Raw genomic sequence first — 16,396 nt, 5'->3', positions numbered from 1 at the left:
CATGTGGGGGAAGACCCCGCGTGCCACAGACCAATGGGCCAGACGCCTCCATGGGCACCGGGCAACAGCTTCAGGTCCCATGTGCACAGGCACTGGGACATATCATGGACTCATAGTTTAGGCTGGAAGGGACCTTAAAGATCATCTGGTTCCAAACCCCTGCCATGGGCAGAGACACCTCCCACTAGACCAGGTTGCTCAGAGCCCCATTCAGCCTGGCCTTGAACACTCCCAGGGATGGGGCATCCACAACTTCTCGGGGCAACTTGTTCCGCTGTCTCACCACCTTCATAGTGAAAAGTTTCTTCCTGATATCTAATCTACATCTGCCCTCTTCCAGTTTGAAGACATTAACCCTCATCCTGTTGCTACATGCCCTTGTAAAAAGTCCCTCTCCAGCTTTCCTGTAGGCCCCCTTCAGACTCTGGAAGGTCTCCCCTGGGCCTTCTCTTCTCCAGGCTGAACAACCCCAACTCTCTCAGCCTGTCCCCACAGGAGAGGTGCTCCAGCCCTCTGATCATCTTTGTGGCCCTCCTCTGGACCTGCTCCAACAGGTCCATGTCTGTCCTGTGCTGAGGGCTCCAAAGCTGGACACAATACTCCAGGTGGGGTCTCACCAGAGCAGAGGGGTGGAATCACCTCTCTCAACCTGCTGGCCGTGCTTCTTCCGATGCAGCCCAGGATGTGGTTGGCTTTCTGGGCTGTGAGAGCACATTGACGGCTCATGTTGAGCTTCTCATCCACCAACACCCCCAAGTCCTTCCCCTCAGGGCTGCTCTCAATCCATCCATATCCATATCTTCAGGTCCCACCGTGAAGAAGAAACTAACCCATGCATTCTCACTGGGAGTTATTTCTATCAACCAAGAGGATAAGGGAAATCCAGGTTCTCCAAAGGATTCATTTTCTTAGTCTGCTCTGGCTTTTATCAGTGCAGAGACTTCCCACTGGTTCTGGGTTTGCCCATAGCTCTGAAGAGCACTAGATGACATATTCCTCAATGACTGCCCAAGGATGAGATGCAGTTCCCTGCAAACTGCATACAAAATCTTCCTTGCTGTCTGGCTTGAACGTTTCTTGCTGCCATGGCTCACCCGCCTGCCCCAGTGAGTGTGAACCACTGTTAAACCCAGGTGTCAGAGCCGTGCTCTGGCTCAGCACAATGTGATGAGAACGTAACCAGCAGCCTCACCACCGAGGTTAGCATTCACCAACGTGCTGGGCCACGGCACTCAGTGACATCAGTCTGCACCCTATTTCTTTACTCAAGCCACAGCAGTTTGCCATAAAGGAGAATATTCACTTGCCCCCTGTCCCAACCTGTCTCTCAAGACAGTTTGAGGAGGCCTTGTCTTTTCTATTTGTTCTCTTTTAGTGCATATGGCAGCACGGTACTGTTCTGCGTCTGCAAGCAAGCACGCGCAGCTAGGGACGAAGGGAAGAAATTAAAAATAAAAATCAAGCCTAGAAGCTGACACGGATTAGTGTCTGCTCATGTAAAATTTGTAGCAGGATTTGATGCACGCAAGTCCATTACTGGCCGGTCCCCGTAGCCGAAGGTATCTATTTACATAGCAGCTGCATGAGCATTCTGCGAGTCGGGGCGGTCACATTTTCCCAGCGCCTCGCCAGTGACCGGTAATGAACACGCTGAGCGCTGCTGGCACGGAAAGATTAACCACACTGCGACAGAACGGGCTCGATGCATTTTATTGGCAATACCAGTGTCATACTCGGGAACCACAACCCTTTGTCAGACTGTTAGTGTTAACTTGCATGACAAGTATCAGTGACCAACTGTATTTGAAATATAGTTAAAGTGCCTAGAAATAATAGGCATCTTGAAAAAAAAAAAAGGAAAGGAAACTCATTCCATCCACTCAAGCCAACCTTTATAGATCTTACATCTTAAGCACAACTGATGTACTGTAATTGTTATGTGGACTTTAATGTAACCTCTACAGCAGCACACAGACAATGCAGTTCTCTCATTATGCACATGCTTTAGGATCGTTTATTTTAATGCTTTCAAATAAATATGTTCCATGCAGCACACCGCAATAAATAAGGAGCAGCAACTTTCGTATAGTACATCCATTCATAATGTAAGTCACCATGTGAAACACCACATCTAAAGTCTTTGGCCCAGTCCCATACAGTGAAGCACACCACATCTGCACATAATCATATCTGGCTTCATATGGATTTAATAGGACTATGCCAGAAGGGCAATGTGAGCACAAGTTTAACCAGGGGTTCCTAGCTATTAAATACAGCTACTAAGTAGTTAAAAGGCAACAACTAAACCCATAAAGGGTTGATTTGTCTTTTCTTTCTTACTTTTCAGACAGAAATATAAAGTATGAAAATGCTCTGGATATTTTCAGCCTTGTGTAAAGCAGCGGGATTAATATGGAATGCTTCGAGCAATACTGGCACGTACACTGGCATCAAAAGCCGCAGCAAGACTGACTCTGACACTGAACACCGGCGTACTCGGCGGGGGAAAGCTGCTGTTCTGGCGACGGCGGGCGCTGCTTCTTCTCCTCCTCCTCCTCTTCCTCCTCCTCCTCTAGGCCGACAGCTCCACCGCCCCTTCCTCTTCACTGTCCGCTCGGTTGGCGCGGATTTCCACCAGGGTCCGAGCGAAGCGGGTCCATTCATCGTTGTGCGGAACAGCCAGCTGGAGGAGAAACCGACAGGGGATTAAGAGACGGCGTGGGGAGGCTGGATATCTCTCTGGCCCAAAATTGAGGCACCTCCTTTGAGCAGAGCCCCTATGGCAATCAGTGCGGTTGTGCGCGGAGAAGGACGGCGGCATGGACCTCACCAGCCCACCACGGGCTGGATACACTGTAAAGTGCCGCCGAGTTCCCTGGACAAATCCAGCAGCTTCTGTTCAGTAACAGCCAGAAGGAGCTTTTACAGCCAGTGGCAGAGAAAAAAAGAAAGCTTTATCTGCTTGATTTTAAGGAAAAGTTTCTTGCTGGGGTATTGTTGCAAAATCTACCCCTTGCTTAAGATATTTCAGGTTTTCCAAAACCTTGATCTCTACAAGTACATACACACCTATGTTGACCTTCACACCCGTGAGCTGCCCGTTTGAAGCCAGCGGGGCTGTGCCCAAGCGTAACTGTTTGCAGGACCGAGGCCAACGCGCGCAAGGTAGAAGAGTTTTTACAACGCTGGATTGAAACTATTTTCCTGAACTTCATTAAAGCTCCGAAGAGTAAAATAAATATATTGTGTTATTTTAGTTACCCTCCTCTATGTTAAGGAATTCACAATTACAAGAAATGCATTCTAATGCAAAGGTTATACCAACTGGATACTGCATTACTGGTCTGATTTTTTATATCATCGTGCAAGATCCATTCCCATTTAATACCACTGATGTTTCTAATGAAGAGCTCTTGAACCTTAGGCTTCCAGAGGGATGTGTAATCTAAATAGATAAACTTCCAGACAAAATGCTTTAGTGCTATGGCAAAATAATACTGCAGTCGTGTCCAGCTGGATCCAACACGGCAATTTCTGGAAGATAATGCAAGCTGGAATTGGGATAATTTAAAAAACAAAACAAAACAAAACAAACACCAAAAAACAAAAGCAAACCAAAGCAAACCAAAAAAACCCCACAACAAGCAGTTTTCTCAAACTTTGTTTTCATTAACGCAAATTCCAGAAAACAGCAACAAGCATCCAGATGAACCATGCACGTTTTTACTGCCTTCTTGAAGCCCTGTGATCATGTCCTGAATATAATATGAAAAAATATCTGTTCCAAGACATTATGCAGTGCTTGGTACTGAAGAAGGCAACTGTCTGGAAACTATGGGGCACACAATAAACTGCTGTCCACCTTAGCAAATGGGTGCCTTTGGACTAAAGAATGAGCGTGACCTTAGCTAATCCAGTTTCTGGTCCCAATATTCAATCTGTACTGACTTACTTCTTTCAAAACACCACCAAAAATGCCATGGAGATGGCTGGTAACTATGTCCATTTGGCACTAGCAGATTATAGGTGCACGCTGTATTGGAATACAGTCAAATTATTCTCCTCTCCCTACATCCCAACCGCGAGACATGTAACTGGAGACTACGAAAAGGATCTATCCCATGAACTATCAAGCCCAGCTGGGGAAAGAGCTGGTGTATGTGCCCAACATTAACCACGTCTGAAAGCTCCACATCCACAGCTGCATATTCAGCGTTAATCCTATGGACAGGAATTTGCAATAGCAGATCTAAATGTCTCCGTATCTCACTGGCACTGATGAGTTTTTCAACTATTTTGTATCTCGCTTCGCCTCTGCATCCAATATTTTGGGGAAAAACATAGCATGTGTTTTAAAGCTCCCCATGTAGAGTGCATATATATCAGTGACTCAGTTGTATTACGAAGGGCTGGTGTACAACAAGTTGGGTTTTCTGCCTGTTGAAACGCTGAGTACAGTACAGCTCAGCATTTGCTGAGGCTACAGACTGAGAAATGCAACCTGCGTGAAAGCCATCTTGGCCCTCAGTAATAGGTGTTGCTGCACTCTCTGGGTTTTCCCTTCTTTGTCTTCCATGTTTTGCATTTTTCTCCTTTACTTTTCCCAGGAACAGAGACCAGAGCGACAGGGGTAAATCACATGAGACAGCTGTCTCTCACGCCCACGTGCACAGATGTGGAGCTCTTACAGTCTTTGTTTGAAAGACAGCTCTGTTCTTTCAAAAACCTTCAGCAGAAGGAAACGTAACACCAGAACGGAGGTGAGTGCGCCAACGCGCAGGTACCCGTAGCACAGGTTCGGTCCCAGCCACGCACCTGTGCAAGGTGCTGTACAGCAAGGTAAGGGACGGCACGGAGATCCTTCTGTCACAGATGCAACCCAAACCAGCTGTGGAGCAATTTCCCTGTTACTTCGGCTTGCGTCCTAAAAGATTTGATTTCTTGCGATGTGTACAGCACTATCATTTATCAAACTCTTGAATGAAAACATGAAGTGAGTCTCACTAATTTCAAGTAGTAAAATCATTAAAGGGGAACGATATCCTAGGCAAAGGGCTTATTGAATTTATTAGAGCCTCATTCCTCCTTGTCTTTTAAAGTCCTAAACAGCATTACATTGTATTAAATGGATGAAGAGGACAATATGTCATCCTAAAGAAAAAAAATGAAATATATTTATGACATTGAGATAATTTAATGTCCTTTACTCCACAGCATGGCCACAGACAAATAAAATCAAAGTCCAGCCTATTAAAACAACTTGGTATCTTAAACTCGAAGGTCTCCCCGCAAATGTATGCATTACATGCATTACTGTTAGCTGACCACGTTAGCAAGATCTGGGCCGTTTTTAATGACTCAGTCACAAAACAATTAATGATTGAAGTGAATAACCTTTAGCGCAGAGATGAAAACATTCCGTGACCACACACAATCTAATTACTTAGAACTTCATCTTATTTTACCTTATTTAATCTCACGCACTGCATCATGCTTTCAAGGAGGGGCTAATCCTGCTAATAGACTGTTAGTAGAATAAACCTCTGTAATATAAATTCCTCAGGGATGCGGAGGGAAACCTTGGCAATACTGAAGTCAAAGGAAAAACTGACTTTTATTCCCACCCCACTTCTTTCTGTGAAGGCCCTAATACCGAACCACAACAGTTATACAGCAAAAGACCACAAATAAAACCAAAAGCATCCACAAACTCAAATTCAAATTCTTATCTGAATTAATGCTCCCCTTCCAGTCATTTTCCATTCAAGTTCCTTCAGCTGGGCACACAGACACCCACAAGTGCTGGAGGCCTGGGTCTATCTGTGGAATCTCCCTTTCAGCTTCTCTGCGCAAGTTTTTTCTGGAAATACCAGGGCAGGGGTGGAAGAAATGAGGAGACACTTCATAGAGGAAGAGCAGAGGTTTAGAGCTATCTGGGTGTTCCTCACTTGGTTGGCGTTTTTGCCATTTTTCCGACCACTTCCAGTTACTACAAAGCAGCACGTGTGGAGTCCCAGCAGTCATGACGTCGACGCAGGGTAGAAATGTTCACCAAAGCTTAATAACTTAATATAATATCTTATATTAACATTTGGGTCAGAAAGTTATTTGAATGAACTGACACTAAGGTACAGAGCAGAACAAGAAAATAAATGCTATTAAGTGCTCCCCTTTGATCCCTTCACAAAAGAAGGTAAGCACTACCCACACCTAATTAATTGACTGAATTACTCACACTGCTTTAACTTAAATCCCATGGTACATTTAGGTTGCATCAGATAATAATTCTAATGAGGAAAACAATTTTTTTCAAAGCAAGCTGGTGACTTTAGCCAAACTTTGTCTATTAAGCTGTTGGAAGATGGATACTTTGGTCTTCCGTCTGGCTTTTAAAATATCAGAAGAATTCAGGCTGCAAGCCTAGTGACCTGCAAGTGTGACTACAAGTTTAAGCATCCAAATAAATCCACTTCTGCTTGTGAAGTTACATGTGCTCAGCTGGTTAGAGGAGTAAGAATTTAGCACAGGAAAACATCTTCTCAAGATGTTAGGATGGTGACCCATTTTTAATTGGGTGAAGGCATTTAACTCAGGACAATTAGGGTCTCTCATTTATCAAAAAAAAATAATTAAAAAATCGAAGTTTTCTTTATATCACTATCAACTTTTTAGATCTCCTCCCCCAATTCACACTCAATAAAATATTCTTCCAAAAGCATTCAATATCTGTGAGTATCCAAGTGCTTCCTACATGATCAATAATGCACAACAAATAACAAAGACATGTAACACGCTAAATACTGGTCACATCTAAGATTTTATCATTTAAACTACTTTACAAACTGTTTTTCTTGCTGATATTAAAAAAACTGATTTACGTGATGCAAATGTCCCGAATTAATTTTCCCACCACCTCCATTACTATGATTTTAGACAAGCAGATTTTGGCTAAGAAAAACTCTCCAACACGCTCCTCCTGGCTGAACGGGGCAGCACAAACAACGTGGCTGGAAAAGGAAAGCCTCCTCGGGCCGGCAGCACCTCCCAGCCAGTCCTCAGCCCCCCCAGGCAAAGTGAGCTCCGGGGAGCCCCCAGGGCGGGCCTGGCTGCACACAAGGGCTGATGTGCAGCACCCACGATTGATATTAAGCACCGAAGAGGTGGATTGGTAATTTCAGGAAGCCCAGGGGCAGCCTCCAGATAATAACACTAAATGGATTTCTGCCTATTCCTGCGAGGCGCTACAGTTAGCAGTTTATCTTATTATAGGTAAACAACACTATACCTGTGTGAATCTTCCCCCTCCACCATACATACGCATACTAAGGGAAGGCAACTCTTGACTGGACAGAACAGAATACAAAGAGCCTAGAAAGTGAGATAACGGGATGCAACGGCAAAAGGCTTGTAAATTAGGAGCCGAGATCTCCCTGTCCTCTTGTTTTTCTCCTTCCCATCTGCTAGAGGTGGCTGGTTCCTGGCCAGCTAGAAGCCCCTTGTCTCTAGTATCATTCTCACCCTCTTCTCTTTTGGATGATAATGCGTGGAGCTGTGCTTTCAATGACTGGAGAGGATCTAAACGGCATCTAGATTTGGAAAGAAGGGATTTGTCTAGCTGGGCTACATAGGTCAACCGCAGCAGGTCCCCTCAGCTCATTTTTCAGAGTCATGGGGTTACAGCAGACTTTGAAGCAACAAGGCTTGTAAAGGTTAAAGGTAGGATTGTTCCAACTTGTGCCTATTTGCCACTGTGGATAAAGGATACAATAACCAGACACAAGGCAAATGACCACCAGGATCTTCCTGAGAAGCACCAGGCTTTGCCTTGCTGACATGTCACAGTTCTACATGATTTATGCAGTGCACAACAAAACTATATCTCACGGTGCCACCACAGAGTCCTTGGATTTTTAAACCTTCTGAAGCTTCTCTGTGTTTCTTGAGCGATCGCTCTAGCCAAGCTGATGCTCATACTGACCAAGGAGATGGTTTATGTGCATCTGGTAAGAGAGTAACCGAGTCCTTTTCCCCTGGGGCTCACCAGGCCAGCTAGTCACAGGTAGCAGCATGAACGTGAGTTTCACCAGGAACATCCTCCTCCATCTTCTCATCAAGACAGAGATTTCCTCTGTGTGCAGAGCTTCCAGTCCATACGCCAGAGATTTTACAAACACAAACTGTATTTCCCATGTTTCCCCAGAAACTGTGCTATTAGCAACTTCACTGAACACTACTACTCTTAAAACTGTCAAGACAGAACTCAGGCAAAAGAGATGCTCTGACCAGACACCTCTCGATGTCCAGACCAGACAACCATTTGTGTCAGCTACTGCTGGGCTCCTCAAGCAAGCAGAAAGGTAACAAAAAAAACAGTGCCTGAAGACACAAATCAACATAAATTCCTTTTCTTTTTCAGATCATTTAACACCTTCTAGTAATATTTGCTCTTTTAAGTTAGGTCTATTAAAAAAAGAAAAGAAAAAGGAGTGATTTTGAGACCAAAAAAAAAAAGAAGTTTTAAATGTTGCTTTTAAAGGAATCTATGCAGAAAGTTGAAATAAGATATTACAACATATTTCAAGATTTTCTTATATTCCCCTCCTATCCATCTTTTTTATGGCTGAGAGTGTTTCAGCTCAATTTGTCCAAATCTCTGTATAGCTTCAGTTTCCCTGAAAAACCACTTTCCAGCAAATGAATTATTCATTGAGGATATTTCACTTTATTCCTGGCTCCTCGCCTTCCCTGGAGCCTGTAAATCTTTGGGATGGGAGCAGACAAACTCTTCCTGCCTTCATCCCTCCCTGCTCTTGTCCAGCACAGCTCTCCTCTGAGGGCTGGGGACCCTCCTGAGGAGGAGATAAAATGCAATTTCAGCAGCAGCAGCCTCCGCTTTGGAGGAACCAGCGTCCCAGAGGCTCAAAGGGAGCACAGTCATCCATGTTCAACCTACTGCATTTCCTTCTAATGACTGTACTCCGTGGGTCAATCTACCTGTCACAGAGACACTGGTTCATAACCCGCAGCACTGGTGGAAGTATCGCGCAATCCCAATCACCAGGTTAATAATCACATTATTTTTCATCTTCACCTAGAGTTCAGACGCCTCGAAGTAAAAATAGCCATGGGAAGAACTTCCTCAGCCTTGTCTCTGACTGAGGGGTTGTGCTGAAGGGGTGAATTTTTCCAACCAGAAAGGTCTATAATCGCTTCTAACACACACGTCCCGTGGACACAGGTGTAAAAGGAGAATCTGAAAATGAACCGTTACACCACGACTTGGAACGATCTGCCAAAGTATGTGGTCTGCAGCCGGCCTGCGCAACCGTATTGCCACACACTGTTTTCAATTAGACGTTTGCAGACAAGCCTGCATGGTGGTCCAAGATACACTCTAAGGGTGACAGCGGTTCCCAAGTCAAAAATCTGTGACCCATTCAAACACATTTTGTAGAAGCACAATGCTTTCATATTTTTGTATATAGAAAACCTTGTTCTGATCTAAGTTGATGGGTTTCTATAGCTAGTCACCATGGTCCTAGAGACCAGAAACTTTCCAATTAACACGCATCTTTTATTAGTTGCATTTGGGTTTGTTGCTGTTTGGAGGCAAAGGCTGGTCTTATTTTAGACAATCCTGTTTACTTGTCTCCACTTCAACACAGCCGTATTCGCAGAAAAAAATCTCATATCCAGCAGGGAAAATAAAAACTACATGAAAATTAATGTTCCTCTAATCTCTAAAATACTCTGTTGCTATTATAACTTTTGAGAAGGGCAAGTTAAGCACTCTTTGAAGAGATAGCTAATTAAAGCTTAGAAAATATTCAGATTACTTTGAGTTTGCGGAAAACAGCAAGTCTGGTAAACTAACTTTAATGTCTAAAATCTCAGACTTCACACTAAGTTATTTGTGTATGTGGTTTATCACCATTTTTATATTCTTTCAATTTAATGGCATCATCAAATACATGTAGCTTCAGGCGAATATCATTTTAGCTATTTTCTCTAAGCAGAATTTTTGTCAACCTATGTTGTCCATATCACCCTCTAAAATTAAGTGCTGTATTGAAAAGAAATGCTGCAAATACTTTGTGCAATGGATTAACATCTGAATGCAGTTATGACATTGTAGGTAAAAATAGTTTTAACAATTATAAAATATAACTACTTCAGCTTGATGTTTTCCAAAAAGTAGAACAGACAATCGATCTAATTTTCCAGGTAAAAGAGAGCACTTGTAGAATGAGGATCGTAATATTTACAAATGAAAAACAAGAATTATAGTTCCACTTTAAGTAACGGATCCTATCTTCCAGAGTTCAACCGATGTTTTATCACTATCATTGGAGTGAAAACAGATATGTAAAGGTAAATATTAAGTATCTTGATACGCACACACAGGGCAGTCAGGCATGCACCTATTCTGGCCCTGGTCTTGCCCCCCAGAATCAATTACAGACCGCCTTTGATATTTTTCTCAACCTATATGGATTTTTTTATTTTTTTTTCCTGAAAAAGCCTATATTTTTCCAGGCAACACCCTATGCCACACACATGGATGGAAACAAAGTGGGAGGTAATATGCAACGAAATGGCCACCAAAGTAACCAAGAGCACCCTTTTCACATAACTATAGCACCACTGTATTTAACTCTTGGGAGAGCCGAGCATCACTGTTAACAATGGATGAAACCACTGGCAGGAACTCAAACCCCACATACTGCATGCAGATGATTTTAATAAGATACAGTGTTTAGACCACAAAGGATACACTCCAGAGTAGCTCTATATATATTTGTTTACTTAATTGAAGGGGTGGAATACCATAGGCAGCCTAAATACTGCATTTATTCTATGCACAGCAGTCAGTCTAGTGTCACAGACACAGTATACACCACCCTTCTATGAAGTTAATTACTTAGCCCTCATCTAGATTAATGTCTGTTGTGATTTATTTCTTTGCAATTCACCAGCAGGGTCTGATTTAACTAGTGCTGCCATAGTAAAAAGAAGACAAAATATTAGCTTATATGACAAAAAAAAAAAGCTTAATCTCAAACAGAAACTGAATCCATTTCCAGCAAACTTCCGCTTTTTCTCCTAAGGAGAACAGTAGCTGCTGAATTGTTACATAGTTAATGGTAAATTATGTTTTGAATACCAAGCAAACAATGGTGTTATTTTAATAATTTATGTGTAATGTGCAAAGATACACTGTATAAAGGGCCTACATAGGAACTCAAGCATTTGAATGCCCATTAATTCTTTTCTAAACTTAGTCCTCTTTGTCTGCAGCAGTCATCTCGATGCCAGTCTAACAGGAGAACAGACTAAAGTGTAGTCCATAAATTATGCATACATGACACACAAATGCATGTTAACAGAACATTAAGGCTGCAGACTGTAACACTTCAAAGATAGGAAATGTCAGAGTTAAAGCTAACTCGCTCAATTTGAGCATGTTATTCATTTTGTGTTACGATACTGTCTTTAATCTTTAAAAAAAAAAAAAAAGGAAGAAACAACAAAACCTGTGCTGGAAGCAAACACCAATTATGGAAAACTTCAGCCTGAAGGATTAAAACTTGACAGAGCATATGGAAAAGAAAACAAGGCAGTGGAAAGTATCTTTTAATTGTAGACAATGCTACTGTTCCACCTATATCGGAGTTGGCTCAGGCTCTCCTGAATTAACCAGAAAGAATGATATCCAAGCTATCAAACAGATTACGGGTCCCTCAATAATGTATCAAAATCCTGCACTTGATATTGACTACAGAGAATAAAATATTGAGTAACTACCAGTCATCTTGAAAGATGACTGAAAGTTTAAATCTAGATTACTTTTCTTCTTAGATCACCCCTTATTTTTAAAATACAAACGTTAAGATATAAGCTTATAGCCTGTTCTTAAGCACACCAGAGTGCTTTCACCAGCCACATTGTGGGGATCCTCTGCTACGGATCTCTTCAAGTGATACTTTCAATGGCAGAGACTATTGGCCTGTTTCAGTCCTTGGAAATAAAAGAGATTTAATATAATTAATCAGCTACAGGAGCAGAAAGAGCATCTGCCATGCTTCAGAAAAGCTAACAATTTTGCTTCAAAAGAGCAGTTTGCTTCAAAGTTCTTGCAGTTCCTACCTTTCTACCACTTCTGTAATGCTATCAATTTACAGGTTGATTAAGAACAACAGTGAGGGACGTTGCCTGCCAGTCATCTCCCATGGGGATCTCACTCCTGCTTTGATTGCCATTTCTCAAAGTCATTGAAAACCTCTTGTAATTTTTTTTTTTTTTTGCGTAAGTTTCAGGACATTTAATGCTTGGATCTAAGGGATCAGGTGAATTCCTCCTCTACCAAATTATGTTATCAGTTCTCAACATTGCACTAGAAAGCCTAAAAGTACCAACTGGATCAAAACAACAAGGTAAGGAACCTTCAACCTATTGCTCTTCCCAATATCTACATTTTTTTTTTCTGACAACTACATTGATTGGAAGAACTGTCCCATCATTTTCACTCGAAATACTAGAGCTTCAGCCTGTTAGGTAGCTGCACTGGCAAAGGTGCTCCCCTGGAAGTTCAGCTGAGTGAAGGACTATTGCCTCAGGGAAGAAATAAATCATGGTGTCTTCAGCTCAGCTTGCTTCCTTTCCAAACCAAGTCGGCCATGTCCACGCCATGATTCATGCCAGGAAATCTGGCAGAACAGGAACTGTAAAGGACTTTTGCCACAGCTTTCTGGCTCCCAGTTGGCAAACAGACTCTCACCAAAAGTAGCTTATGAACCGCTCAAAGATTTTGGTTTGCAGGAAAGTTGCTGCCTTCCCTGAGATTTTGCACACATTCCATTATGTGCAAAAGCTCATCCATGAAACAGCAGGGGTTTTTGTTTTGTTGTGTTTTTTTTTTTTTATTTCATTTCAGACAGACTTTTCCATCACTCTAGGCACTGGAGGATACATTTCACATTTAAATTGAACACTGAATATGGAATTTTAGCAACCGAATAGGATGTATCAATGCCCAGAGTTATCCTCAGTTTATATTTTACGCTTAACCGTTACTTTCCAAGTCATGAATTAAATATTTTTTCATGTTCAAAATACAGAACATTTTGCCAACCATAAAAAAAGACTGAAAATGTAGTTAAGGATTGTCAAAATGAAAACTGCTACTGGATGTGACAGGTTGAAACCACAGAAGCATCATGAAGAAAATTAATTATACAAAGCAGCTCTTGTTTCAGAAGTGTTTTAACACCACAATGATAACACATGAATTTCAATGAAATTTGCAAATTGCTGCACAGAAACTGAGATTAAACTAAATTTTGCACTTGATACTTTCCCCCTTCCACACTTTCTGTTACTTAAAGCTATGAACATTTTTTAGTAACATTTCTTTTTACATCAGAAAGGGGGTAAAAACTTTCAGAGGAAATACCACCCAACAGACTAACTAGATATTTAAAATACATATTCTGTGACACTATTAACATGCATTGACTTCAGCTCTGTCTCCCACTGGTGTTCCAGGATGCAGGGTCAGGACAGGGCAGACCAGCTAAAGCACTCACTCAGCTTCCACTGCCTCACCTACAACTACCATGGAAAGCTTGGACCCAGATGATCTTTTCCTCTTGAAAGGTTTTTAGGAGAAGCAGTAACTGAGGAGCTAGTAGTGAAGCCACCAGTAGCGCCAATGTGCTAAACATACAGTGGACGGACTGGTAGGTCCAATCTGGAGCCTGCCTTTGTCCTTTCTCTCTTGCCCTTTACAGTGTTTCCCAGCCCAGCAGGAAAATACCGGCAGGAAGATTGTCATACACAGCTCTCCCTTCTCCCCCTCCTGCAGGCTTTCCTGTGCAGAAAGGGAATGATCTCTTACAGCTTCTCTTCTGCTGCTCTCATCACTTCGTTATCTGAGTGCCTTCTAATAGTGCATTAAGCTACATGATTAACTCCTGTCACATGTGGCTTGTTCTCTCTGATCCTCTCTGCAGGGGGAGGATCTGGGCCTTTGCAAGGGAAAAGGAAACATACGTCAGCTTTAAAAGTAGTGTGCAAATGAATAAAAAGGACTGGAGCCAGATTTTTCTTGGTTGGTTGACTGGTTTTCTTAAGCTTTTTTATTTCATATCATGAGGAGTGGAGGAATTCTTATAGAAGATACTTGTATCACATTGGAAACTTATGTCCTTTTACCCTATGAAATTCTGCAGGGAGCTAGTAAGCTATCACTGGAGAACTACTGAAATATTCCATCAGAAGCAAGTGGAAGGTAAGGATAAATAATCAATTTCATTTTTAGGATGACTGTTTAACCCCCCCACCCTTACTTTCTGTCAGTTTTCACTAATGCTCATTTAATTCCACTGTCTAATCAACAAATGAGAGAAAGGGTATCTTCATTAAAAATCTGGTACTTCCTCCTTTAGTTTTAACAAGTAATATTCTAGTAGTAAAACAAAAGTGGAATTTCATATTCATTTATATATATAGCGAAACAGAATAAACTCTGTTGTTACCAAGAACAAACATACATCATGGCGTAGGCAGGAGAGTGACCCTGTACGCCAGGTGTGACCCACTGCTGTATCACACACAAGCACATCACAAAATCCTGTTGAGGGGCTCTACTTCCAGAGGCTGTTTGTCCCACTGTCCCTACCCACTCTGGAATTTCAGCATTCTGAGAGTTAAAAATATTCTTCTAATTTTTGACTTAAATGAATACATGGCCATCTTGCAGCCACATGCACTGGTGGCAGCATGTCCTCAGTTTCACTAGTTCTCTCCCTCTGGCCTCAAGTACTCCTATCTCTGTAAGTACATGAACCATCTATATTGCCACCAGGCTCACACTTCTTGGCTAAGTCACACCAAGTTCTTCAGACTCTTCCTACAGGCTACTCTCCTCTCCCGGTAGCCCAGATCCAAATCTCTCCCTGATACATTTCAAGCGTTCTTTTAAAAAACACAGATTTTTTAAAAAGAGGGGAAATTATTTTGAGGTCATCTTTTAAACAACACCGGGTTTATTTAAGCTGCTTTGTAAGTCAGAAGGCCATGAGGAAGGTGACCGAGAAGGGCATGATGCGCAAGAGGTGGCAGGGAAAGGGCAATGCAAGGCCCTGAACTGGCACTGGAGATAAACAGCTCCAACCCCCAGAAACCAGCCCTGGGTAAGTCAGAATAGTTAGATCACGGCTCAGTTTCCCCCTTGAGAAGTAATCCTTACTAAAGATTGCTATTAGGAACACAAGCCTCCATTCCAGCTTATTTAAGTACCAAAACAGACTGAAAGAACAAGGTAACTCATATCCTTCTCCATTTCTTATCAGACTAGTACGACTGTACTGACAAGCACGCAGTCATGAATAGGGAGTGTATAGTGGTACTCACAAGCATAATCATATGCATTTCTATGTCTGGATGTAGCCAAGCCTCATTTTAAACTGTAAAAGTATATAAATGCTTGGTTTTAACTTATCAACATAACAACATTGTTTTTCTACAGGAGAATAAACCAGTGCTTACATAAAGACCTCAAAGCATTCACAGTAAGCTAAAGTAATGAATATTGTAATGAGAAACACAAGTATTTAGGGTGATAATGACTGGACTTTGCTCTACTTAGATCGGCTCACCCCCTATGGAGGCTACCAAAGCTTAAAGATTTTATCACCCTAGTAATCAGCAATGGGTAATGGCCTTCATAAAACACAGTAATTAAATTGACTGATTTCAAACTAGTGCATTTTTTTCATTAGGGAGTTCTTATTTAACCTACTTCAAAAATCCCTTTGTGAATACTGGCTATATCAGTCAAAATTCAAATGATGAGGGACGAAGAGCTCGTTCTGTTCAATATTTCAGATAGTATTCAAGTAAAACGCTGGAGTTCTAGTATGCTGTCATTCTCTTTTTTTTGTTGTTTTTGGTTTGGGTTTTTTTTGGTCATCTCTAAGAGCTTCCAGTTTTAAAAGTCTCTCAAGACAGAATATTATAAAACTGGGGGCAGAGGGGAAGCAAATCAAAACCTTAGCTCTTTACATTTTCCAACAACTCTTAAGAGATTCTGCTTTGTTAAAACATGCTTCTAAAATTTTCCGAGGCCAGCATTCCAACCTCCCTAGCAAAAATATCAATGGTGAAATTCAGGCACTGCCTCACAATCCACTTAATTATCCTTTATGCCTGGATTGTGTGTGTGTTGTTGTAACTACTGTATCTTACTTGATCTTTGAATGCCTTTAAATAAAACTTGGTTGTAAGCACAACCCCTTATTATTGCTCAAATTTGCCTTCACGATGTGTGTGTGAGCCATTTATCTGTGTTCCAAGAATACTTGTAACTCAACACAGATTTTGAAATAAAATATTT

General features: G+C 41.9%; 1 protein-coding gene across 7 annotated transcripts in view; it reads right to left on the bottom strand.

Annotated features, from left to right (window-relative positions):
* Positions 1-1,691: 1,691 nt before the first annotated feature.
* DYNC1I1 (dynein cytoplasmic 1 intermediate chain 1) overlaps positions 1,692-16,396 on the bottom strand; it is a 196,826-nt gene continuing 182,121 nt past the window's right edge. For all 7 annotated transcript variants that reach the window (XM_063324873.1, XM_063324876.1, XM_063324875.1 and 4 more), the window contains one exon: positions 1,692-2,683. In XM_063324873.1, the coding sequence (XP_063180943.1) occupies positions 2,573-2,683 (111 nt within the window). In that variant the 3' untranslated portion in view covers positions 1,692-2,572. The remainder of the gene's footprint in view (positions 2,684-16,396) is intronic.

This window comes from Chroicocephalus ridibundus, chromosome 2, assembly GCF_963924245.1.
Source record: "Chroicocephalus ridibundus chromosome 2, bChrRid1.1, whole genome shotgun sequence".
In the NCBI taxonomy this organism is placed as follows: domain Eukaryota; kingdom Metazoa; phylum Chordata; class Aves; order Charadriiformes; family Laridae; genus Chroicocephalus; species Chroicocephalus ridibundus.
Note: the sequence above shows the minus strand (reverse complement) of the source record. Positions and strands in the feature narration are given on the sequence as shown.